The sequence below is a fragment of the Nanorana parkeri genome, unplaced genomic scaffold (assembly GCF_000935625.1).
Source record: "Nanorana parkeri isolate BGI_ZX_2015 unplaced genomic scaffold, ASM93562v1 scaffold21, whole genome shotgun sequence".
Lineage (NCBI taxonomy): Eukaryota > Metazoa > Chordata > Amphibia > Anura > Dicroglossidae > Nanorana > Nanorana parkeri.
Genome location: NW_017306289.1, coordinates 2,029,638 through 2,056,055, shown reverse-complemented (window position 1 = coordinate 2,056,055; position 26,418 = coordinate 2,029,638). Strand labels below are relative to the sequence as shown.

The 26,418-nt window shown below is 40.5% G+C and overlaps 1 protein-coding gene across 1 annotated transcript in view; it reads left to right on the top strand.

Moving 5' to 3' along the window:
* The window catches only part of KIAA1211L (KIAA1211 like), a 57,016-nt gene that overhangs the window by 21,352 nt on the left and 9,246 nt on the right, over window positions 1–26,418 (top strand). The window contains exons 3-8 of the mRNA XM_018562828.1: window positions 11,448–11,519; window positions 18,581–18,749; window positions 20,806–20,941; window positions 21,796–21,945; window positions 23,064–23,132; window positions 25,833–26,042. Of these exons, the coding sequence (XP_018418330.1) occupies window positions 11,448–11,519; window positions 18,581–18,749; window positions 20,806–20,941; window positions 21,796–21,945; window positions 23,064–23,132; window positions 25,833–26,042 (806 nt within the window). The remainder of the gene's footprint in view (window positions 1–11,447; window positions 11,520–18,580; window positions 18,750–20,805; window positions 20,942–21,795; window positions 21,946–23,063; window positions 23,133–25,832; window positions 26,043–26,418) is intronic.

The following is a 26,418-nucleotide window of genomic DNA, read 5'->3' as shown; positions in this document are numbered from 1 at the left end:
TTGACACCCTGGCCTTTAGTAAACAAAAATGTAATTAAGGTTGTGAGTTTACATCTACTTTAAACTACGGTAATTCATTCTTATTTTCTCTATTACTGGAGTTAATGGAAAACTAGGCTGAAACATTAATGACTGCTGTATGCAATCCTCACAGCCCTTTTGAAACCAGGTTAATTTGAATCTCCAGTCAGCTGAGATTGTGCCTTACTAAGCCTCTTGTGCTGAGGTTTGGGAAAACTGGGCCAGGATTAGTGATGAATTGAGGCCCAGCTCATTTTAAATCTTTGAATGTCCATACTTTGGCTGACATCCCAGATGCTACTGTACATTCCAATTTCCTTTTGTTAGCCAAGTGAAAGGGTTACTTACATGTTACATGATCCTAGACAGAACTGTTAAAGCTACAGTTCTGTTACAGGGAATAATGATAAAAGTGGCTAAAGGGTCACTGCATGGCTTCACAATTACGGTAGGCATTCATTTCCATAATGTGAATGTCTTGCATATTTAACAGTGGTGATTCTTACTAACCTGTATTTAAAAAAACTATTATTCAGGTTAATAGACTCCTGTTCAGCAGGGCTTACCATCTGTACACAAGCAGATCCATTGTTACAAATAGCCAACATATGCCTTATACCATATACCTAGGGTTGCCACAATTTCTTCAAGCCAAACCTGAACACTGTAGCGCCTTGCTGCAATTTTATTTTGAGAATATACAAGAGAGAGCCAGGAGAGAGAGAGGAGAGACAGCCAGGAAAGAGAGAGGAGAGACAGCCGAGAGAGAGTGAGGAGAGACAGCCAATAGAAAGTGAGGAGAGACAGCCAATAGAGAGTGCAAGGAGAGACAGCCATGAGACTGAGCGAGGAGAGACAGCCAGGAGAGCGAGTGAGGAGAGAAAGCAAGGGGAGAGAGAGGAGAGACAGCCAGGAGTGAGAAAAGAGCGACAACCAGGAGAGAGAGCGAGGATAGTATTAGTTAGCAGTCCTTACACTGAACGCCAATGTAATGGAGGTATTCTCACTGACCAGCAAAGTAACAGGGGTGTAAACACTGACCAGCAATGTAACAAAGGTATGTACACTGACCAGCAATGTAACACAGGTATATGCGCTGACCAGCAATTAGGGCTGCACCGATACTTTTTAGATACCAGTGCCGATACTTGGCATTTTCATGAGAACCATCAGGGCCACAGCGGGTTGCAGCGGGGACCTGGTTCTGGTGCTCCACCACTGTCCTGAAATCATTAGTCTGTATTGTTTTAGAAAAACTGCCACATGGCAATAAACAAAAATGTATCAGTACTTGTATCTGTGAGTACTCGTACTTGTAAAACAGGTATCGGTGCATCCCTTTATTTATATTTATAAAAACAAAATCGTACATTACAACAGAGATGTACAAATCCCAGGAGCTCCGTATTATCCTTACAAATGGCAGCTGCCTCCTAACTTTTGAATTTTTCTTTAGTCTAGTCTTGGAGCTCGAAAAGTATCTGTACATGTACTTGTATGAGTACGGTACTTGGTATCGGTGCATCCCTACCAGCAATGTAACACAGGTATATACACTGACCAGCAATGTAACACAGGTATATACACTGACCAGCAATGTAACACAGGTATATACACTGACCAGCAATGTAACACAGGTATATACACTGACCAGCAATGTAACACAGGTATATACACTGACCAGCAATGTAACACAGGTATATATACTGACCAGCAATGTAACACAGGTATATACAATGACCAGCAATGTAACACAGGTATATACAATGACCAGCAATGTAACACAGGTATATACACTGACCAGCAATGTAACACAGGTATATACACTGACCAGCAATGTAACACAGGTATATACACTGACCAGCAATGTAACACAGGTATATACAATGACCAGCAATGTAACACAGGTATATACACTGACCAGCAATGTGACACAGGTATATACACTGACCAGCAATGTAACACAGGTATATACACTGACCAGCAATGTAACACAGGTATATGCGCTGACCAGCAATGTAACACAGGTATATACAATGACCAACAATGTAACACAGGTATATACACTAACCAGCAATTGCCTTTAAACAATTGTGAGATTTTTAAATTAGCATAGATGTAATATTTGCTGGATTCCAGTAGATTTGTTTCACTTTTTTCCTGCAATGCCTCTTAAAAGTAAATATAAAACAAATCCCAACTTTTTATATGTTATTTTATATCTAAAAAGGGCCCTTTCCAGAGCTTTTAGCTGCAAAACTGTGTAAGTAAATATAAAGGAGCCACGAGTCTCATTCAAAGTAAATGTAACTGTTGGATGGCTGCAAAAAGTCATGAGAGAGCTATAAAATATGTCTGTTAATCACAGATGCTGATAGGCACACACACTGACAGGTACAGGAGATACACAAAGAACTGCTGAAATACCTTTCCCGCTCTGAGACACTGCCAGAATGCTAGACTGTGCCACCTTCTACAATGGGGGGGAGAGGCGCGAAATTTGCATATTAATTAACTGTGATATTTACATATGAATGAGTCACGGCTTATTCACTTGAAAATATCGCCACCCATTCATATGTACATATCACACCCGAGCCTATTTTCAGTGGGAGGCCAGAAGTCCCTATCTCAATTTTGGTTGCCCCTGTCTGCCTGACATCTTGTGTCCTGGTTTCAGCTGTCATGAGAAACCTGCACACAGCATTCAAAACCCGGACTGTCCGGGTGAATCCCAAACAGGTGGCAACTCTTCATATACCCATATACCTATAAATAAATAAAGAGTTCCAACATGGTTTTTTTTTTTGCATACATGTGTCCAATGAGTATTTATTTCACTGCTTTTACAGCACTGACAATTTCTACTTTTCCTATATCATTTTACACTTGGATGAAAAAAAATGTCTAATACATTGTGAGACTTCTGAAAGTAATGCTTCAGATTTCTGTTATAACACTAGCATAGCATTATAACATCAGAGTCTCCAGATCTTACACAATACCCCTTACACTTGCATAGGTAGACAGGTTTGGAAATGTGCTAATGCTGGACCTAGGCCCCAGTTGTGGATCACGTCAAGGCTTGCAGCTAACAGATTAGGGAATCAGGACCATGCACAAGAGTACTAATTATGCTACCTACTCACATCCCATGGTCCATCTTAAAATTGTCTGTAAGATTACATCTTGATACTAGATTACCGAACAGTTGTAAATAGCATCTCAACTTTCAACTAAAAAACCTGTTTGTTAACTATGTTTTACGAACTGGCAAGGAGGCACCACTGGCCACTGACCAACTAAACCAGTGATGGCGAACCTTGGCACTCCAGCTGTTTTGGAACTACAAGTCCCATGAGGCATTGCAAGGCTCTGACAGCCACAGACATAACTCCCAGAGGCAGATGCATCTTGGGATTTGTAGTTTTGGCACAGCTGGAGTGCCAAGGTTGGCCACCACTGAACTAAAGCATAGATGTATTTGTAGAGTGTCTTGTCTTCTGTGTATCTCAGTAGCCAACAAGCTGTTCCTGAACAACACCAGCCTGTAGAGAGTTCACGTCACAGTATTCTTGTTACCTAGCAATGCCATAATGGCAAAGACTCCACGCCTCTATTAATCACGTATGTAAAAGGGTGAAAACATATATGACATTCTATATTCTGCAAGGGAATACAAAGTGTGATAACAATGTGATGTATTCCATAGCACCTATCATATTTTAGTTTGCTGTAACTGAATCTGTGTAATTGATTTCTGATTGGTTACTGTAGCTTATTTCACTTTGTGATGCGTCACTAAACTCAGGAGTTAAACCTTAAAAATGTATTCAAGTACCTTAAATATTAACAAAAATGTACCTTATGTGTGTATCATTTAGCTGTAGATCCTCCAATCACCTCTGAATTGGTGCTGACACTGTCCTTCCTTCTCGAGGGTGGCTACTTTTGTTCCCTATGGTCCTTGTGTGTGTTGCAAAGTAGCCACCGCTCCAAGCTCAATATTGCAATACCTCTACTTTTCTTGAGAACTCCCCTCCCAGATTCTTAGGAATGTCAGGAATTTATCATACACCATTTTCCAGAGCACAAGTTGTAGACTTCCATTTGGGTTGCAAAAGGGTCAGCGCAGTGTAGTATGTACATTCTTTTGGATTACTGGTCCTGGTGTTTATTTGTTCCCCGTATTTATATAGTGTTGACATAATACACATCACTTTACAGTGTTGAGTCTACCACTAATTAGAATACAGTACAAATTACTTCTTGAGCTTTCTTAGCCCATCACACAGGCTCTGGTTTTGCCATGACGCATTATAGACAGCATGACCCTTTCAAATAGTAGACCCTTTCAATTCATTAGATCAAGGGTGCACACAATTTTTCATATGGAGATCTACTTTTCAAATGACGAGCTCAATGAGATCTACCAACGAAAAAACACCTGCATTCAGGGTCGGGAGGGGGTGTGACTGTGCATTGAAGTCAATGCACAGTGCGATCACCTGCACCCGGAACCCAGGCACATTAGTGCCTGTGTTCCGGTCCAGTGCGATCCGCAAAAATGCTGCATTTTTGCAGATCGCACTGGACCGGAATGCAGGCAGACGATCGCACTGTGGGCGGGGGGCATGGCTGCGGTCCCATTGACTTCAATACAACCCCATGCCCCCTCTCGCCCCTGAACGCAGGGAGTCGGCCGGCTTGCATTCCAGTGCGTTCTAGAGGCGCCGGCGTCCTGTCCTCCCGCGGTGCTTGTGTGGCCGACGTTGCACACGGGGAGAGGTGTCTCGCCCCTTTCCGTCTGCAGCATCTTACACATTCAGCCGGCAGCCGCACGAGCGCTGTGTCGCTGCACCAAATCGGTAAAGCAAAACCAACGACAAACGCACTCAACAATGCTATGTGTCCCCACTTATTTACAAACACTGGAGTGATCCGCTGATCGCTCCAGTGTTTGTCCTGCACAGAGGATTGGTACATATCACTAGTATGTACCGATCCTCTGCCGCTCGGTCACGCACACGGGGGGCTCAGCTTAGGGTTGCCACCTTTTCTTCATGCGAAACCCGAACACTCTAGCGACGGGCGGACATTTTTTGGGGGAGAATGAGTCGCGGCTTGTTCATATGTAAATAGCGCCACCCATTCATATGTATATATAACAGCTGAGACTATTTTCAGTAGGGGGACCAGTAGCCCCTATCTTAATTTTGGTTGCCCCTGTCTGCCTGACATCTTGTGTCCGGGTTTCTGCTGCCAGGAAACCCGAACACAGCATTCAAAACCCGGACTGTCCAGGTGAATCCTGGACAGGTGGCAACCCTAGCTCAGCTTCACCTCTGGATCTCCGCTGCTCTCTCGGGCAAAGGCAGCGGGAGATCCGAAGAGGAGTAAAGGAAGCACTTGAGCCGTTTTTTCAAACAGATGCTCCCTAAAATAATTTGTATTCAACTGTTTCCTACTTATTGGACATAATCAGTGCTAAGAGCTAATGCAGATTAGCTAATGGAGCTAATGGATTTTTCACATACACTCACCGTGCACTGAACTCAGCAAAAGTCTTGTTTTGAATCATTTGAAACCTCCTTTCTCCTCTCCCAATAGCAGGGTATTCTATATATTTGTTTTCACATTGTCCCTTCAAGCCTTTCATAGCAGATAGTCTACATGTGATGTAGTCAAGCACTAGGTTCATACCATGCGACACTTGCTGAAAATGGCACACAACACAGGTGCTTGAAATCACCCATGGATACACAGGTTAATGAAAAAAAAAATACATTCTTGTTTTCAATTGCTTAAACTGAAATGTTATAACGCGCTTTGTCTTCTTTGTAATAGATGGTTATTTATTTTTGCTATGGGGAAATATTATTCTGAGAACTGAGGGCAAGCCTTTGTTTCATAGCATTTGTTCTTTTTCTGTCTTTCTTCCTTTCTCCTCTAATGTCAGGCTGGCAGGGCATATCAGTTACCTTTCCATTGCTTAGGTTGCTTGGCAGCATTCTCCATGTTTATCTATGAGCCTGTGTGTCAGGGCAGGAACATAGCACAGAATTCTATTGTGCTGATAACAATCTTTACTCAGGAAATCAACGTTTATATTGACCACAGAGGACAATTGTTGGCCAGTGTGCCATACCTCTTGTCTTGGACATTATCATTTTCTGTAAGGCTTTTACAGAGCCCACTCTATTTTCCAACTGGCTAACTGAAAAATAATTCAGCTAAGCTTGGTCTCTATATAAAAAGATCATATATTATAATATAACTTCATGATAGTTTTAGAAAAATGACAACCTTTTCTGCAAAAGAAACACAAAAGATTTTTGCGCTTTGATTTGTAAACTGTAAGATGTAAACCATGTATATGGATTACGGCTATGTGCCCATTTAGCATAGTATAGTAGAAAATGTTTATGGTGTTAAATGGTAGTAGTTTGTGATTTTAGCTATTTTTTCATCAGTGTCCTGTGTCAGTAATTTATATGCTATGCATTCATAAAGCTAGGTCATCAGTTGGCTGCAGACTGATCCTCCCTGGTACAGCCTATTGACATACCTTTGCCCCCTCTGCTCTAGTGTCCTCTGGGTCTCATTAGGTCTCAGGTCTCCAACTTTCCCTGCACACTTAAATTAGTGTTCCTCTTATAAAGTTAGACATGGTGTCCACCTGCAGGGATATGCCAGTGCATTGCCATGCATTCTGATTGCCCAAATGGCTTGTGTTTCGGTTTTTGCCTAGAATTTGTTAACTCTTGGGTGCAGTTATGTTATGGATTGAGCTAATTGGGTGAAATTAATTAATTTTCACTTTGTTCTGGTTCTACCATTTGATTTGGTTATCCCCAGTAATTGTCTCTAGATACACTTCCTGACTACACTTCTGTCTTACTCCGTGGCACCTTTGACCGGATCCTGATCATGAACCTTCTCAATGACTAGTACCTTGTCAGGCTACCTGCCAGTTACCACCAGCGAGGCCAACCCAGGAACCACATTCTGGGATTACTTGCTGCACAATTACCAAACTCACAATCATGAAGACCACCTACTTCTACCTTGACTAGAGCCTATGCCCATCCCGATGGTACCTCTAAGCATCCTTAGACCCCTCTGAAGCCCCTTTCACACAGCATTGTGAGCAGGTCCGCCTGTGAATTTCCAGGTGAAACTTGATGGGAAGCACAATGTTAGTGTATGGGGGGAGGTGGATGTAAGCGGACCTGCATCCATTTACATCCCATTACCTTCAAGTCCATCTAGGTCTACATATAAAAAAGGAACTGAATTATTTTTGGTGGACTGGAATTTTTTACCCCACAATAATTACATTTCTGATTTAATGTAACTATACAAACAGAAGAAAATCTGTATGACCACCAAGCCCATGATTGGGTGAAATGCGTCAGAGGGTTGGACCTTGTGCAGGCCACAGTTTTTGCTAGTCTGACTACATTTAATTGCCTCACACTTATTTCAGGTATTGCTTGTACCAAGGCAAACAAGTAGCCATTTTTATCAGAATAGGGTCTTTCAGGGTTTTTGCCTTGTAAGTTTGTTAGGAATGAATAGATAGTCATATACTACATAGGGGGGTTCCTAAATGGCACACTGCGATTTGGACATGGACTGAGCAGCGCTTCTGTCCAGACCATGATCAAAGACCTGTGTCTGAGCATCCACTGCCAGCCATAACCCAGCACAGGCCCCCCTCCTCTGCAGTCATTGGTTGCTAGGCCTGTCGCTTTCCTAGCAACCATTGATATTAATTGTGTTCCCTGACCCAACATTACAGGAGGACAGAAGAACTATTGTCTTCCATCCTCTTCTGCAGCTTACACTGCCCCCTGGCTCCACCTCTGAACTAACTAAGGTACTATTAACTATATGAGGACAGTAATATAAAGGGCCACGCTAAAGGGGACAGCCAATTTTAGGGGACACTCTGATGGGGACAACTAATTATTAGGTGTCCTCATCAGAGTGCCCCCTTACATTAGATGCCCACATCAGAGTGCCCGCTTACATTAGTTGCCCCCATCAGAGTGCCCCCTGAGATTACTTACAAAAGTAAGGGGGCACTCTGATAGGGACAGCCAATGTAAGGGGGCACTCCGATGGGGACACCTAATGTAAGAGGGCACTCTGATGGGGCCAGCCAATGTAAGGGGGCACTCTGATGGGGACAACTAATTATTGGTTGCCCCATCGTAGTGTCCCCTTATTTTAGTTGCTCCCAACAGAGTGACCCCTTACATTAGTTGCCCCCATCAACGTGCCTCCTTACTTTAGTAATTAATGTAAGGGGACACTCTGATGGGGACACCTAATGTAAGGGGGCACTCTGATGGGGACAACTAATGTAAGGGGTGAACTATGATGGGGACACCTAATATGAGGAGGCTCTGTGATGGGGACACCAGTGTAAGGGGGACTCTGATGGGGACACAATGTAAGGTGCACTCTGATGGGGACAACTGGTGTAAGGGGGCACGCTGATGGGGACACATAATATAAGGAGGCACTCTGATGGGGACACCTAATGTAAGAAGGAACTCTGAAGGGGACACCTAATGTAAAGAGGCTGTCTGATGGGGACAACTGATGTAGGGGGGCACTCTGATGGAGAAAACTGATGCAAGGGGGAACTCTGATGGGGAAAAACTAATGTAAGGGGGCATTAAGGGGACATGAGATTCAAACCTTTTCGCAAAGAAAATTTGAACTGTCAAAACAATCAATTGAGCATCAGAGAAGCAGAGTGAAACAGAACAAGCTCTATAACAGGGGTTACTAAGGCTGCATTCACACTAGTTGCATTGGGGCTGTGCTGGTTGCTTTTTCCAGCGCAACCCCAATGCTAGACAAGGCAATTTGTCTTGTTATGAATGGGCTCTGTTCACACAGCCATTATGGTGGTGTGCACTTTAATAAAGTACTGCATGCAGTACTGTCTTTCAGTGCAACAGGCCACAATGCGTAACAACCACATCACACCACACTGTGCCAAAAGAACTGGATATAATGTCACTTGTGAGATTTAATTAAAGTTGTAACAAAAAAAGTAAACAATGCAATGCACCTGTGTTGCAGTGCAGCTGCTGGTGTGAATGCAACCTAAATGGCGGACTGCGCTCTGAACATGGACTGAGCGAGTTTCCTGTCCGGACTGCGTTTCGGACCTCTGCTCAAAGAACATTTTATTCACTGGGCTACTTTGAATTTTAATTAAATACTCCTGTTATATAGGATCCCTGAGGAAAAGGAGATTGATTATAACTGGCTTTTGCAGGCAGCAGATAATTAATATTTCTAAAGTAAGCTCTGGAGAGAAAAACGCAGAATGAAAAGAATCAATTGCCCGGTACCATATAATTCACTATGAAGTGTGTAATAGAGTCAAATGCTATTAACCCATTTAGATAGATCCAGCAGGTAGAGTCTCATATTGTAAAGCCAGTTCTTATCTGACTAAACACCGCTTGGCAAACGTGACTGGCAGGGTGGTAGATATTGGGGAATTTCAAAATAAATAAATACACAATAAAGGAGATACAGACTAATGTGCTTCTCTTTGCATACCATGTGAATGCAGAACCAACACCGTCACTTTGTTTTAGCATGTTGCATTACATTAACACATCTTTGATTAGTCTAGTATAATAGCTGACGTGTCAAGGTCATGGTAATCTCTGTGGATGCAATCCAAGTTTACTTGGCAATAGTTATTCATGACTTATAAATAAGGAAATAGATATTCCTCTGTGAAAGAATAGCAGAGTAGATCATGGTAACAGCACAGCATGGTATGACATATAAACAGCTGTGACACAGTTGGCATGGCTGATGTAAAGCAGGGAACAACTGTCACATCATAAAATGTCACAGCAGTATAAGTGATTTCTTAGGGAATTGGTTTATTTTATGAGCAGCACAGGTAAGCATCTGTACTCACAACTCTGTGTAGATCTGCACAAAGTAGCATAGCAAAAAAATACTTATTTCTAGTGGACACTAGTGCTGAGATCTCTACTATGGAGTTTGAAGCCTGACTCTGTGCACAAGACAAAACAAATCCTTGCAGTGCTCCCCCCACTGCAAGGGTTAAATGCTTATTAGGTCTGGGCAGTACAAAAAGAGGGGATATTACTTACCCCCTGTTCGGGCACTCTCCTCCTCACCATGGAGGTCTGGGCTGTGGTCAGTCCCTCCGTATCATCCTTTACAATGCAGAGGTATCAACCCTGCATGGTGCATGGAGAAGGCAAATGTGCATCAGGAGCACCTTACAAAGGAGGCTTTGTAGGAGCAGTCCCAGAGATGGAGGGAGCCTTCCAGAGCAAGGAGTAATGTAAGTATTCCTCCTGCATCCCTAGACTTAACAAGCCATTTATTTATTATTTTATTACAGGTATTTATATAGCGCCAACAATTTATGGAGAACTTTACAAACTGGACATTCACATCAGTCCCTGCCTCAAGGGGCTTACAGTCTAATGTGCCCATCTCACATGCATACAAGGCCCTATTTACAGACAGGAGCCAATTACCTTCAAGCATGTCTTTAGAATGTGGGAGGAAACCCACGTAAGCACAGGAAGAACATGCAAACTGCTTGCAGATAGTGTCCTGATCAGAATTCAAACTGGGGGCCCCCAGTACTGCAAGGCAGAAGTGCTACTCACTAAACCTTGCAGTGCGGGGGGGGGAGCAGTAGGCACTGCAATGTTTTTTTGGGTGTCTGGAGTTGGGCTTTCATTATGACAAAGGCCTCACTTTTCACATTGGAGATTTCAGTCCCAATTCCCAAAACAAATTTCCGTGTTTTTAGATAATGCTTTGGAAATAAACCACCTCACCATTTCTTATATCTCTCAGTGACTCTATTGGTGCTCAGACTGAGGTCATCAAGTGGGCTCCTGCTGGATTTTTTACATTAATTTGATAGTTTGGAAAACGCCACACAAAGGATCCACACAGGTACACAAAAGTAGCCACAACCGAAAGTCAGACATTGCATCAGGGAGTTCTCAATATAGACTCGGCCCGCCAGGCTCCACTTCACTAAATGATTACTGGAGTAATAGAATCTACAGATGGAAAATGTTCTTGCTGCATTAGAAGGAATGAGACTCCAAGAAGCAGGGAGAGTGTTGGAAGGCCAGTAGATTTACCCAACCAGACTCTTATACAGTAGCTAAAATCTCAGTTTTGGGACGACTAACCCTTTATTAAATATTCTAATTAAATCTGTGTAAAAACTACAGCTCCAATGTTTAATAAGGTTCTGTATAAAATAGTTCAGCATGTAAAGATTTTATAGTTGTATGAACTGTAATACGGTAGGTATATATGCACGATTTCCAGCCATCATGAAAGTAGATCTTGTTTTTTAACACATTTATTTTCTTTTTCAGGTCATTCTGTTAAGCCATTCATTATGGATTCTAAAGTAGGGGAAGGGGATAGCCCTGTTGATGACAACTCAGGTAAGTGGATTGCTGTTTACATTTAGTGAGTCTCTATGCTATGAATTCTCAAAAGCTTTTTGATCGCCATATGATCTGCCATATGAACACAAGGTGGCAGCACAGAGCTACATTTATTCAGTATGTGGACTGATATATTTATTGAGGTTCCAATCACATTTCAGAGACTCAGCTAAAAAAAATAAGGTTGTAGGTATTATATTATCTTTACATAATAAGCTCACACTAATATAGTAAGTTTAGCTTTACAAGTCCAGTCAGAGTTGAAAATAAGGCTTGGACACACAGCTTATCTGCTCAGGGCTTCAATAGGCATAGATATAGCATAACACCCAATTGCCTTTTCTCAGTGATCAAGCAGAAAACTTTGTCTGATTCCTGCTAAAATTTGAGCCGTGTGTAGCACCTTCAGCATCAACAAAAAAATGTAATTTGTTGGCTAACAAATGACTGCATACTATCAGATGCAATCACTGTTCGGGTATTCAGATACCCAGCTCTCTGAATACAATAGCCGGCAGAGGATATTCCCTCTTCAATGCTGTTTAACATAGATGGAGGAATTCCCAGAACAGGTCAGTAATTAAGTATTTGTCTGTTTTTTTTATTAATTTTTTTAATGATGGGGCATATGCTGTATCTACTGCTTGCTAGCAGTAGATATATGCCAAAAAAAGAGATACTTTAATTATATTTCAAATTCTCATTTTTGCCTAGGGTCAAAAATAAAAGAAGTTATACTCAACTGAACCTCGGACCTGGCTGGCTCTTAGTACCGTGCCTAGAATGTCTCTCCTCCTCCGCTGCAGTGGCCTAGGAATCCTTGAGTCCTAACGTCCAATGCAGTGTATAGGACGTGAGGATGCCAAATGACATACCATTGCTGCAGTGGAGTAGGAGACAGGCTGTAGGGAGTGCTGCCGGCTCCAAAGATCGGGTGAGTATAACTTTTTTTGGGGGACTCTAGGCAAAAATGAACAGTTAACCCTTGCAGTGGGTTCTAAAACAGGATATCAGGGCCAGTCCTAAAATAGGGTATCAGGGCCAGAGCTCAGGGAACCAGCTGATTCTGCAGGAAAATAAGAGGGTTATTCACAAAGCTGCCGAAGGCAGCCAAGTGAATAACCGACCCGAAGTGAAGTGAGCCGAACGTTGTTCAGCTATTCACTTCAGGCTTGTACGGCTGATTTCAGCCATACATCGGCTGACATCAGCATGTTTGGCTGACCTGAAGTGCAGAAGGAGTTCGACTCAGCCTCGCTGCCGTTCGGCCTATTCCCATAGGGGCCGAACAGCAGTAAGTGAATAGCCGACTTTCGGCTCAGCTATTCTGCTTGGTACCTCAGCGGTACCGAGCAGAATAGAAAAGCAGTGTAAAAAGTTAAGAAAAAAAAAGTCGTAAAAAAAGTTTCGAAATGTAAATAATAGATCAATGTGCAAAAATAAAGATGCAGTTCCGGGAACCAGGCGGGTAGATTTTTTTCTATATTTAGCCCTGCTTCGGCCAAGCAGGGCTAAATGTAGAGCAGGGAGGTTGCCGTTCGTTTTCTACAAGTGATCTCGACAATGTCGCAGAGATCACATGTATGCAGCCTGCAGGTCCAAAAGTAAATTGAGGTACCTGATTCCTCAACCACACATCCATACTACAGACATGCCTTTCTACCTCCAGTTTTGGTTATCATGTGCTCACCATAGCCTCATTTTCCTGTACTTAATTGACAGGAGTTATACCCAGAGTTGTGGTCTTCTGATTCTGTAGGGGCAATTGTTAAAGTGTTCACTAAGTGTACAATATCTGTGTGCATTTAAAGTAGAACCACAGCCACAACCAGGGCCGGATTTCCCACAAGGCTACAGAGGCCCGGCCTCAGGGCAGCAGGGAGTAGAGGGGCAGCAAGGCTGTGGAAGTTCTATATCCCGACGTCCGGGACATGGTTTTTTTCTACATTTAGCCCTTCTTTGAGCAAGCAGGGCTAAATGTAGAACGGGGGAGCCGCTGCTCGTTTTGCACAAGTGATCTTGGCGATGTCGCCAAGATCACTCGTATGCAGCCTGCAGTTCTGTCCCTCACCCAACCTCGGGGAGGAGGGACGCCTTGAGGAACCTGGCCTGGGGGCAGCAGAGAGAGTAAATCTGTCCCTGGTTATAACCCTTTTCGGGTTTTTTTACCATATGTGTCCCATTGGGGAGATTTCCTTTCACTTCCTGTCCGATAACGACAACTGGAAGTGAGAGGAAATCCCTCCAAAGAGAGGGAAATTCCTGGTGGTCAGCAGGGTCACCACAGGGTAGTGTTTCCATTGGAAAGCTCACTCCAAGCTCACTCCTGTGATGGTCTACAATCTCAATACAAATGAGTAAACTAAACATGAAATAGTAGTGCATCACTGCAGTGAGCTTGGAGCGGTGGCTACTTTACAACACACACAGGGACCACGAGGAACAAAAGTAGCCACCCTCCAGAAGGAAGTACAGTCTCAGCACCAATTCAGAGATGATTTGAGGATCTACAGCTGAGTGATACACAAATAAGATACATTTCTGTTAATAGTTAGGGTGGTTGAATGCATTATTAAGATTTAACTCCTGAGTTCAGTGTCACTTTAAATAGAAAGTCCATCACTTGGGTCTGGAATTTATTTTCTCATCTTCACTGTTTTTCATTGTTGGTGTAAATTTATACCCAGTCCATATATTGACAATTCATGTTACACACATGACACAAGAACTGTATGTTATATGTAGGTCAAGGAAAGATATAAAGTGGAACTTCAGGTAGCAAATAAAACACCCTTTAGTCAGTTCTATATTCATGAATAAATCATTAAAGTGTATCTATAATGATTTTTTGTTTTGTTTAATTTTGCAGTCATTTGTATTTATTCATATTCTTAAAATGGTGTGTTTAATGAGAAAATCATGATTGAATATCTGCTTAGACATAACCATTTGAAAAGAGAGAAACACAAGGGGATTTAGCTCTCAAATTATATTAATTTAATGTAATTAATTATATTAGTTGAACTCCCTGCCATTACTGTTTTGGGGAGGGGTTAGTGATTTCTGTAATTTGAACCAGGCGGTCTCTCCAATGAAGTCACATATAGCAATAATATCAATTTTTTATAGATAATGGAGAGGTTAAAGACAAAGTCCACATTAAAACATATATATATATATATATATATATACACACACACACACAATCTGCACAAATTCAGAAAAATTTGTTATTTATTTATTCATTTTGCATTGGAGACAGTAAAGCATTGCAATTATGATCAGTGAATCACGGCTGCAATGCTCTGGCTCTTGCAGATACTCCCTTCCATCCCTGTCCTGTACTGAGGTACAGACATTCAGTAACAGGGGCAGGAGGAAGTGTCATCAACACACTTGTATTCCATTGAGAACTAAAAGTCCCTCTGCCACAGTTACAGATGGGACTTGTAGTTTCTCCATTCACAGATCCTGTCAAAGGATCAGTGAATGGATGACACGGCTGTGTGTGTGGAGCCATTTCAGAATGCAACAGCAGCCTGTTGGCCGAATAACCCAACGATTTAGGTAAGTGGGGGAGGCGGGATGGGGTGGGGGTGATGATGTCACCATGTTTCATGAATATGGGTGTAACATGAAACATGGTTTTAAGTGTAAAGTTAGCCTTTAAAACCTATTAAATTGCCAGTCTGGTAACCCTGCAGAAGCAGCACGGCTTGGTCACAATCACCCCTCTCCCTCCAGACTGCAGGTTGAATAGTGAAAGAACAGCAGCACACTGATGAGTTATCATCATTTGCTTATAGTGTTCACTCTTGCTGTCAGCAAATTCCCTGTCAGCGCATGTGCAGGGCAGTATAGCCTGATTGGCTCCTAATGCTAGTTCTCCCTTTCCCAGTATGAGTGCTGCTCTGTAGAGGATTAAGCCACGGTGGGCAACTCCGACCCTCCTACTGTGCTTTACCTACAAATCCTCACTTGCCTCTGCATCTGGGAGTCATGCCTGTAACTGTCAGTTTACTAATTGCACTTAAAAAAAAATTCAAATTGATATTTGAACAAATACATAACTGAATTTACTGAGGATTTCATTCTGTTCAGCTTCAAACCTGAATTAAATGAAATCATATACCTGGAGACCTTAGCATTTAAAAGTAAGCTATCAGTTTCTAAATTGGACTCTAAAAATGACTGCTGGAATCCAGATAGCTGCAATGCAAATGTTTGTTTGCAAAGTATCAAACATCTATTGCACACGCCTATGTCCAACTGTTACACTGAAATAAGTCACAGGGAACACGCCTAGGTTTCAGAGTTCAGATACCTACATAGACAATAAGCCTTGCAGCCTTTTCCCTTACATGGGCATGGAATTCCTCTGTGACCTAGAATTTGTCTATAATCTGCAATATAGAACACAGTGTGATATGTATTTAGGACAAGAGAGACATGATCTCGCTAAATGCAGTTACACAATAAGGACGAGTTTTATATTCCAGTCTTTATAAATAAAGGATTTTACAGATGTTTTGTAAAAATAAAAAAACAATCAGTATCAAGTCAAGAGAAGAGGTTACATTTTGCAATGCAAGATATGCAGAGATTGGCAAAAAGTAAAGCTCTATCAATACACTAGAAGGAAAATCTAGAGAGGTTTCTTAACTGAGATTCATCGTAAGGGTTTGAAGGATAGCCTTAAGCTGGCCATACACCTATAGATTATCTGCAGATTTTCTATGGTCAGATGGAAAAAGTGCAAGAGATTCCTCCAACTACGCTATACTGTGTGGATGGAGGAATCTCCCACTGGACCAGGCTTCAGTATCTTGCTAGTCGGCCCCGCTGGCTCTCAAAATACCTAAACAATGCCTGCATCCAATCAGACTGTTCAGATATTTTGAGAGAGCTAGGCCGACTAGCAAGATACTTCAGCTTGGCCCAGTGTAAGATTCCTCCATCCACACAGTTTAGTGTAAATGGAGAAATCTGTTGCACTTTTTCCATCTGACCATAGAAAATCTGCAGGTAATTTATAGGTGTGTGGCCAGCTTTACACGGAGTTGGCCCGCGGGCCGGTACTTTGAGACCCCTGGTATAGAGTTATCAGGTGGGAAATCTGTGTTACCCCAGAGGGGAGTAAGAAGACCCTGAACTGTTGAAAGTTTAAATTTATCAACAATTTTGCTTGGAGTTTTCTTTTGTCTGAGGGAGCCAAAGAAGAAAGCCTGAGGGGGTATCGGAGAGGTGTTTTGTTAAAGTCTATGATATAGTTACTGCTTTTATGTCCTGGAGCCGTGATCAAGGAGTATTTGTGTTTAGGAGTGGAGTTATGCCAGATAAATTTAGTGCAGGGAGCCTGAATTTTCTTCATGAAGGCATTAGGTAGGTGAATAGGTATCATTTGCATCTGGTATAATATTTGAAGAAGGATGCTCATCTTGGCAATAACCAATCTGTTTCACCTTTTAAGTTGCATTAGTGAAATAAATGAACTTTTGCACGATATTCTAATTATTCGAGTTTCACCTGTAAAACCACACCCCAATGAAACAGCTGTTTGGTTAATGCCATAACTCTGGTTAGGTCAAAATTACCAGGTAATTTTTAAATATTAGGTTACATTTTATTTTTTAAATATGAGCTTCAGAAGCACCTGTCAATTTTTTTTTGCTAGCTGCTGTCTAACAGGGTTATTCACAAAGGGGGGAAGAGTTTGGGGAAGTGAACAATCTAGGCCAAAATAGCTGATTTGGAAAAATTCTCCAATTCACCTCAGTTTCCAGTTCAGCTATGTTGTCGTAGATCAGTGGTGGCAAACCTTGGCACTCCAGCTGTGCCGAAACTACAAATCCCAACATGCATCTGCCTCTGGGAGTTATGTCTGTGGCTGTCAGGGCCTTGCAATGCCTCATGGGACTTGTAGTTCCAAAACAGCTGGAGTGCCAAGGTTCGCCACCACTGTCCTAGATTGTCCACTTCTCCTGACTTCTCTAAACCCTTCAACCTTTTGTGAATAACCCTGTATATGTGAAATCAGAAATCCAAGTCCATTAGAGGCCATAACACATGCATTAATGTGCTTTACATTGACATGCATTTTAGATGCCTTATGCTTTGTTGACTTGAATGGAAAATGCATGTCAGCATATCCAAATTGCAGGATTTATCCCTTGGTTTGCACAGGTACTATTTAAAACAATGGGAGGAATTTATCAAAATGAACCAAACATAATCTAGAGCAGTTGCCCATGGCAACCAGTCTGCTACTATCTTTAATTTTTAAAGCCTAATGGAAGAAGGGGAAGAGAGAAGCTAATTGGTTGCCATGGATAACTGCTCTGGATTCTGTTTTCTCCAGTTTTGATAAATGCCCTCCAATGCATTTTCTCTTAACCTTGTGGTTTGCCTGCAGTATAAAATTGTAGCAGAAGGCATGATGATACATCTTTCTTTTATATATATAAATTCTTTATTTGAAATACAAAACAACAAAAATGGATAACAGTGACGCAGACAAGGGAAATGAAAAGACAGCAGGACGGGATAACAAAATGTCGGCATAGTCGATGGGCCATGTCCTATCTCGGCATTAACTCAGGTAGTTCTGACCTCATCCAACCATTGGGAATCAAGGAACATGTAATACGCAGTTGTCTCCCGCACTTGTTAGATTTGGTGGTGAGGGGAGGGAGGGAGAGAGAAGAAAGGGGAAAAGATAGAGCAGATCGAAAGAGGAAGACCAAGGTGTATAAACGTATAGAAGAGAAGAGACCTAGATGATGCATCCTTTTTGGATGAGCCCTCACTGTTCGGCCTGGCTGTATTTTCTGTAGTAATTTGCTGCTGACCCAGTAATTCACACAGGCAAATTATTTGCAGGGAGAGGCTTGTGGAGCCGTCATAGCTGAAATGGAGGAATAACTTTGTTTTGACAAGCAGCACAACGCTTCTATAAAAATAAAATGCAGACACATGCAAATAAGTGTACAAGAAATATTGTTTGGATGGATGTTAATGCACGCATTTATTTCCTGTCCTGCTTGATTTTATTTTTCTAGCCAAAAAAAAGTTTAAATTCAAATCTTTCAAAAAATTATTTGGGCTGAAGAAGAGGAAAGAGTCGCTGCCTTCTTTGGGCAGTAGTGGGCTGAAGCTGAGCCAATCTGCAAGTGATGTCACCGTTCCTGACTCTGGGAACACAGATTATGATTCTGAGGATGACACTGAGTAAGTCATATCGATTAACCTACTGCTAATCTTTTTATTAAAAGACTCAAGCAACGTTTCGATTAACCTACTGCTGTGTACAGATGTGCCAGTTTTTCATCTTTCTATTGGTTCTTTTAAGAAATCTGTATCTGAAACCTGCTGATTCTCACTCTGTGCTAAAACACCATTATTGTCTTATAAATCTACTCTAAAATGAACGCATAGTAGATTAGTTCCAAGCCAGATGTCAGAGGTTAATGTTCTAGTATGTGTATTTGTAATAGTGTTTTGCTGAATGACAATAAACTCTCATGTTATCCAATCTAGCAGAGTGTATAGTTATTTCGCTGTAGAAGTCTGTGTCTTCAGCTTAGACTGCAAAGGATTTTTTTTAATTGCTCGGTAGCTTACATTTAAGTTCTTGTTGGCAGACACCTTGCAACACATTGATTTCTGTTTTCTGCAAATGAGAACTTTGCCAAAAAAGTAGGTTAAGCTCAAGCTACTTAGCAATTAAATTGTATGTAAAGCAAAAGTCTGTTTTTCAGTGTGTTTGTTTTCATGTTTTTCTGTATACAGTTTACAAATGTAGAGCTAAACTCTAGACCAGATATGTAATATATCGTGGCTTACTAGTCCTTAGTTGTGGTGGTTGCATTTGTTTTCCAGGCTTTCTTCTTTTATTTTCACCTGGTGATCCTGCAGTGAACACCCTTTCTGCCCTAGGTCACTAATACTCACTGTACTCTATCTATGGAAGAGCAGCGTTATCATCATAGGACAGGATTACAGAACACCTTCCCCTCTCCTCTCTACTATACTTGCAAAAATTGTTTTAGCCTTAAAAAAGAAAAATAATGCAGCCACCTCATTTAAGGACCACCTCTAAGCTACAGTATATCACCCTTTTTGTTCTCGGGTTTAGGTATACTTTCAGCAATTCTTTTTCTTACTTGGAGATTCTGCCAGTTCCAGCACTTTCTGTGTTGCAGGCTCACAACACTAAGCTGCTGCCTCTAAATTAGTAGCAGCATTATCAGCCAGCCTTGTGCACTCCTTCATTCGGCTTATCAGATAGGCAGCCCCATGGCTAATGGAAGGAGCCCAAATAGCAGGTTGACCACACTGCAGCTAATTGTGAGGCAGCTGCTTTAGGCTGTTCTGTTTTTGCAGCATCTTCAAGTAAGCAATGTTACAACAAATTCAGAAAAAAATATTTGCTTAAAGATGAACTCCAGTCAGTGTTAACATACTATGAAGCCACAGCCTTACCGTTTCCCCAAGACAGTTCTTATGTTCTTAAAGCTGACCTTTACACCGTTAAACAAACATTATTTTTTTTTACTTACAATTATTGTTTTTCACTTCCTGGTACTCTTGGGCATCAGAGATGCATCCTGGGAATATTACATTAGCAGTGCATTGCTGGGAAATCTCATCTGTAATCTCACAAGATCTTAGCGAAAGACATTTTCACTAAGTCACATGTCTTTGTCACATGTGCCAGAGTTCCAGAAAGTAAAGGGAGATATATTAATCTACCCTTAGTAAAAATGGGCACTGTAAAAAGAATGGGGAGGAAAAAGAAAAATAAGATATGCAAAGAATAAAAAGCCGGCAATTATCTAGAAGTATGTGTTTGTATATTGCGATTACTAAATGTGTCTATTGTCATTTCAAAGATATGGGTTAACTTTGCAGCTTTGCCACTAATATGCAGCTTGAAACATCAGTCGCCAAGCCTCTTTAGCTGTTTCTGATGATCAGTGGCCGCTTATCTCTCCTAAGAGCATGGAGGCCAGTCATGGAACTGCCCTCTTGTAGTTTATTGATGGCAGCAGTGACTTAAGTTGGTGGGTCCAGTTGGCAGACCACCTGTTTGTGGTCAACATGTGATTCCTAATATAGAAAAGGGAACTGATAGTATCTGTACTGATAGGAACTGATAAGTTTTACAGGATCACCGAAAATCATTCAAGGAATATTTTAGGAAATGTTTGTAAAATGGAAGGTTCCTGTTATTACTTTAACTGTCTCAGCAGGTATAGTAACAAGGTAGGTCATGTCATTCCAGGGCTGCAGCTGCAGTGCTGGGGAGCAGAGCTGTGTCTCATGACAGCATCTTCATTCCAGAGATAGTACAAGAGACTGCCCGACCAGTGCGCGTCTTCTCACAGGACCATGTGTCTGACAACATCAAAGCATTGCAGGTATGTCACAACAAAATATTATACTTTGGTTCTTCTTAATGAAGAAAAATTGACACAATGCTTGCATATAAATTGTATTGGTTCCAATGAGTTTCAAAAAGACCGTTTATAGGCTTTTTTCCAGCCCAACATTACTTCAAGTGATAAACAGAAAATACTATTGGGAACTCCAAAACCTGTACCCAAGGACAACCTTATTCTTGTGTAGTCTTGGCGTCTTCACAGAACTCTATGTAGCAATTCAGACTGTATATAAAAGTTTAAGGATGCATTCTTTAGTGGGCATACTTGAGGAAATTAATAGAGGTTGCTGGATTTCCTAAAACATTTTGTATTATTACACAACAGGGTAGAGGCAAATAGGTACAGTGAAAACTGTACACACAGCCAATGTGTTTTGGATGCTTAGCCTTGTCACCTTCATCTGGGCTTGCAAGATACAAAATGTTGTATGCAGACTTGCTAGAAAAAAATCTACAGGGTTATTCACAAAAGGGTGAAGAGTTTGGAGAGGGCAGGAGAAGTGATCAATCTAGGACAACATAGCAGATTTTGACATTCTCTAATTCAGCTCACCTTCCAGTTCAGCTATGTTGTCCTAGATTGTTCACTTCTCCTGGCTTCTCCAAACTCTTCACCCTTTTGTGAATAACCCTGCTAGTTATTATTTGGACTGATTTGTTTATATGCTCATAAGCAGCCTTTAGTTGGAAGGGATTTGATTAATCCATGTTATCTTGCTGATCCAATCAACCCTACCAATACCTGGTGGGATTTTGTTAGGCCTTCGACATTATCTCTTCATTGATATACTATTAGAAGTCAGTGGTTGTAAACATATCTATATCTCACAGTTAAAGCTCCAATCCAATATAAAAATTGGACCACCCCCTTTTGGCATGCTGAGTAAACGCACTGAAGATCCTGGAACCAATTCTGAAGATGATGGATTACCAAGAAGCCCTCCTGAAATGTCTCTTATACATGAGGCCATCAAAACTAGGGTAAGTTCTTCTTTTAGGAGGTATATCAGTATAGAATATGTACTAATAAAAGGTTGGTTTGTTGCATGAATGTTTATTTTTAGTTAACATAGTTGATTTTTTAATACTGCAAATAGGCCGTTCACTGCAAGAGAATTTTCAATTTGCAAGGCAACATCTACAGACCTCCATCTTCCAATCAACGTGCAAGCAAAAATACTTTTTTTTGCACATGATTGAGTATTATTGAAAAAATTGATTCTTACCACGTTCACTAAGCTAATGGTAAATTCCCTTGCAAATTGAACATTTATTTGCAAAGTCAACAGCCTATTTTATTTAACCAATCAACTCCATAACATTATCTGCATATATTGTCAAAGAAAAACCTCAACTTTGTACCATGACTCTATAACTGTGGTGTGCCTAATATTAAGTACAGTCATGTGTGCTTCCATTATCTTACACACTGTTTTATACTGGAATAATTGGAGAGAAGGGAACATACAACCAAGAAAGGGTCAAAAGATATAACAGTGGGGGAATGGGTGTAAAAAAAGAGGTAGGTAGATGGGGAGGAAACAGAAAGAAAATAATATATTTGTTTTGTTAACTATATGTATTCATAGTTTGTTTTACAAATAACATTTCTTATTTGACAAATAATTCCCAAAGCACTGTGGGATATATATTTAGTAAATATGAAACAATGTGTGCTGTTTATGTAAATTCTTTATTTTGCAACTAAACATTAAGTGGTCCTATTATAAATGTTTTCATGCAAGATTCACACAAATTTCACCCATGATTCACACATTTGTTTCAGTTGAATCAGGTTTAAAAAATGTGTTAATCTTGCCTGAAAAGATTTTTAAATAGACCCCTTAGTAGTGAGTACACACACTAGTGTCACAGAGCTGTTTTTTTATACTCTAATGTAAAGTTTTATCTTGTTTACATATTTGTACTTTCTTACTATATTAGTATTATGTTAATAAAAAAGAAAGAATTATAGATTCTTTCGCAGTAATGTAAACCAAATAGAGCTTCCAGCAGTGAATGTGAGATCTTTCTGTGTTATAATTGACATTTCCATAAATGTGATAAATAATCATAGATTTTGTATTTCCTGTTTTTAGTTTTCTGACATTCATAGACATCACAGTTCTCTGAGCTTAGGTGGCACTGGCAGTGAAGAAGATGAACAGGTAATATACCTTTTGTGGTCTTTAATATTTGTTTAAAAGTTAAAGTAACCTTTCTATTACACTGATGTTGCTTCTTCATTTTGTTGTAGTGTATGTCAAAAAAATGCTATTCTTATATCTTGGTCTTTTGTCAGGAGCAGAAGGAGGTCAATTTTTAGTATATAATTCAGCTCTTTGTTACATACCGTGTTTCCCCGAAAATAAGACAGTGTCTTATATTTTCCCCCCCCCCCAAAAAACACACTAGGTCTTATTTTCGGGGGATGTCTTATTTTTTTTTTCCCCATTGAGCATCCCCTCCACATACTTTTTTTTCTACCATAATTTAAATAATAAAGATAACATGCTGAGGAGGCTGAGGCACACAGGTGTGACACAGATCAGAGATATGGAATGTACTGTATCAAACAGTACCTGAAGGCTGCAGCTGTCCTGGAGCTCTCCTCTCTGATGCCGTCCAGGGAGCCACCTCGTGGCATGGACCAGTCAGAAGTTCCCTCACCTCCCCTGACCTCACTACGACCCCACTGGTCATGCCGCTGCCTGCTGGGAAGGTGTAGTTTTCAGCGGCAGCTTTCTATGTACCGTAAAAGCCGAGGCAAAAGCCGAACTAGGTCTTATTTTCGGGGTAGGTCTTATTTTCGGGGTAGGTCTTATATTACAGAAATCTCTGAAGATAGCGCTAGGTCTTACTTTCGGGGTAGGTCTTATTTTCGGGGAAACACGGTAGTATCAAGTCTGACATTTACAGCCAGTAATATGGCTGCTCCACAGGGAGTACTTCTAACATGTTCAGGGTGTTTGCCTCCTTTTTTAAAGTAAAGTAGATTCCTAGCAACAGCATAGATGGTTACATCATATGTATAAACAGATTTCTATAAGAACTTTTAATGGCCTTAGAATGTCAGTGACGGTTTATAAAACACTTAACTGTATGCACAGTTAGGGTATACTGATAATAAATGTCAAGGGGTACTTGAAATAAGATATTCCACACCAGGGAGTGTCTGGTAAAGGCTGGCTTCTGAAAAGTGGCATAAAGATTAGTAGTCAAAGAAACACTACCGTGAATGATATAATGGCCTCTTTCATTAAAGTGCTGTTCACACAGACTGCCTGCAACAATCAGATTCTAACTTTCATCCTTCAACTGTAATTTTCTGCTTCGGATTTAAACCTGCTTGTTTTAAATGTTACTGTGTGTGTGCCCATACTCTTACTTAGTATGTTCGTGTGGATGGCACTACAATCTTAAGTAAGGTATAAACCTGAGATTGCTTGGTGCAGCCTATTGCAGTGGGATGGGGGGGGGGACAATCTTATGTCTATGAATCCTGTTCACACAGCCTCCAGTTGACTGATCAGGCGGGTTAGAAAACCCAGTAAATGTTATGTGGGTGTACTGACCTTCAGAAATTCTTTAATATTAATATTGCACAATAAAAATGTGAGCAACATGCACAGTGCTCTGTATTTGGAACCACCAAAAATGTACTAAAAGCTAAGAAAAGAAGCATACCAATATACTTGAGCTATTTTCATACTGTGAAGATAGATAATTAATTAAAAAATTAATTTTAACAAGTACTAAAAGCTGAGGAAAAAACACACCAATATACTTGTGCTTTTTTCATGCTACGAAGACAGATAAGGAATACAAAATGAAGTTAAAAAGTACTAAAAGCTGAGGAAAAAACACACTGATATACTTGTGTTTTTTTCATGCTGTGAAGACAGATGATAAATTAAAACTTAATTTAAAAAATACTAATAGCTGTGGAAAAACACATCAATATACTTGTGTTTTTTCATGAGGTGAAGAAAGAGAATGAATGAAAAATTAATTAATAAATTAATTTCAAAAGCTGAGGAAAAACACAGCAGTATACTTGTGTTTTTTCATACTGTGAAGACAGATAATGAATTAAAAAAGAATTGAAAAAGTACTAAAAGCTGAGGAAAAAAACCATACCAATATACTTTAGTCTTTTTCATGCCGTGAAGATAATGACGGATAATGAATTAAAAATTAATTTCAAACAGACACTGTCTCCTTGTCTGAAAACCTCAGGGTTTACAGGAGGTTAATTTATAAATGAAATGTAGCCAAACCTTTAACTCCTAAAATTGTCAATGGAGTCATGAATTTTGTATAGGACTGTCTCTGATCTCCCTTTTTCAAATAACAACAGAGTATAACATATATACCAATGTTCTATTTGGTTCTCTTTATTTGTCAGCAAATATGAATCATGTATTACCATTGCATTAGAAGTGACAGCAGATGTAGATCACCATTACTAGGTATATTTCCTTATGCAATGTACTGACTTTACAGAATATGACAGCGCATTATTATAAGAGCTGCACTGAGGGCACTGTTGGGGTTTTTCTTGCTTGGCGGTGCCTGGGTGGGGTGGTCCCTTTGTTCTGAATACCTTAAAACATGTTAAAAAACATACATTTGTGATGATATATTTAGAGGTAAAACACTGGTGTAATGCTACCACTTTACCAGATCAGATGTGTATTAACTACAGAAATAAGATCAGCCTAGCTTTAGTAGGAGTTAATCAGTTTGATTTCTCATATTATGTATGAATGCTTCTAGGTAAATGTGTTTTCTGTCTACATAAAATATCACACATTTTAGTACAAAACAATATATAACAGATAATGTGTCTTCTTATGACCACTTAGATTTCTTCTGAGCTGTTCTCAAGACCTCTTTCTCCAGAGGATGAATCTCAAAGCCCTGTTGAGAGAAGAGACAGCGCCATCCTCTCTCCATCTGCAGATTTCAGCAGTCCACCTCAGTTTTCTTCCGTTTTGGACAACTCTGCTGCTAGACATAGGCTGTCGGTGAAACCTAGAAATCAGAGGTCAAGCAAAATAAGGAGGCCTTCTGCGGTAATCGCATAACTTACATGCTTTACTATAGTGCATTTAATTGCAATTTGTTGTCTGTTAGGTCACAAAGTTACAAGTATAAGGTATCTATATCTATATATAAATAGAGTAGAGGCACTCATGAGCAGGAATGTATGTTCAAATAGAAGGAGTTTATTTTAAAGGAGTTTATTGTTTCAATGGATTGCAGTCCATCTTTATCAAGGCTGTTGTCTGTGATCCATCAAAATGTTGGATAGAATAACCTCCTCTTGTTTGGACATACACTCCTGGCCAAAACCTGTGAGTGCCTCTACTACTTTCTATTTATCTTCTGAAGTTACTTTGCCGCAGTAGACTTGTGCACATACTTGCTGGACAATGTGCAGTGATCCTC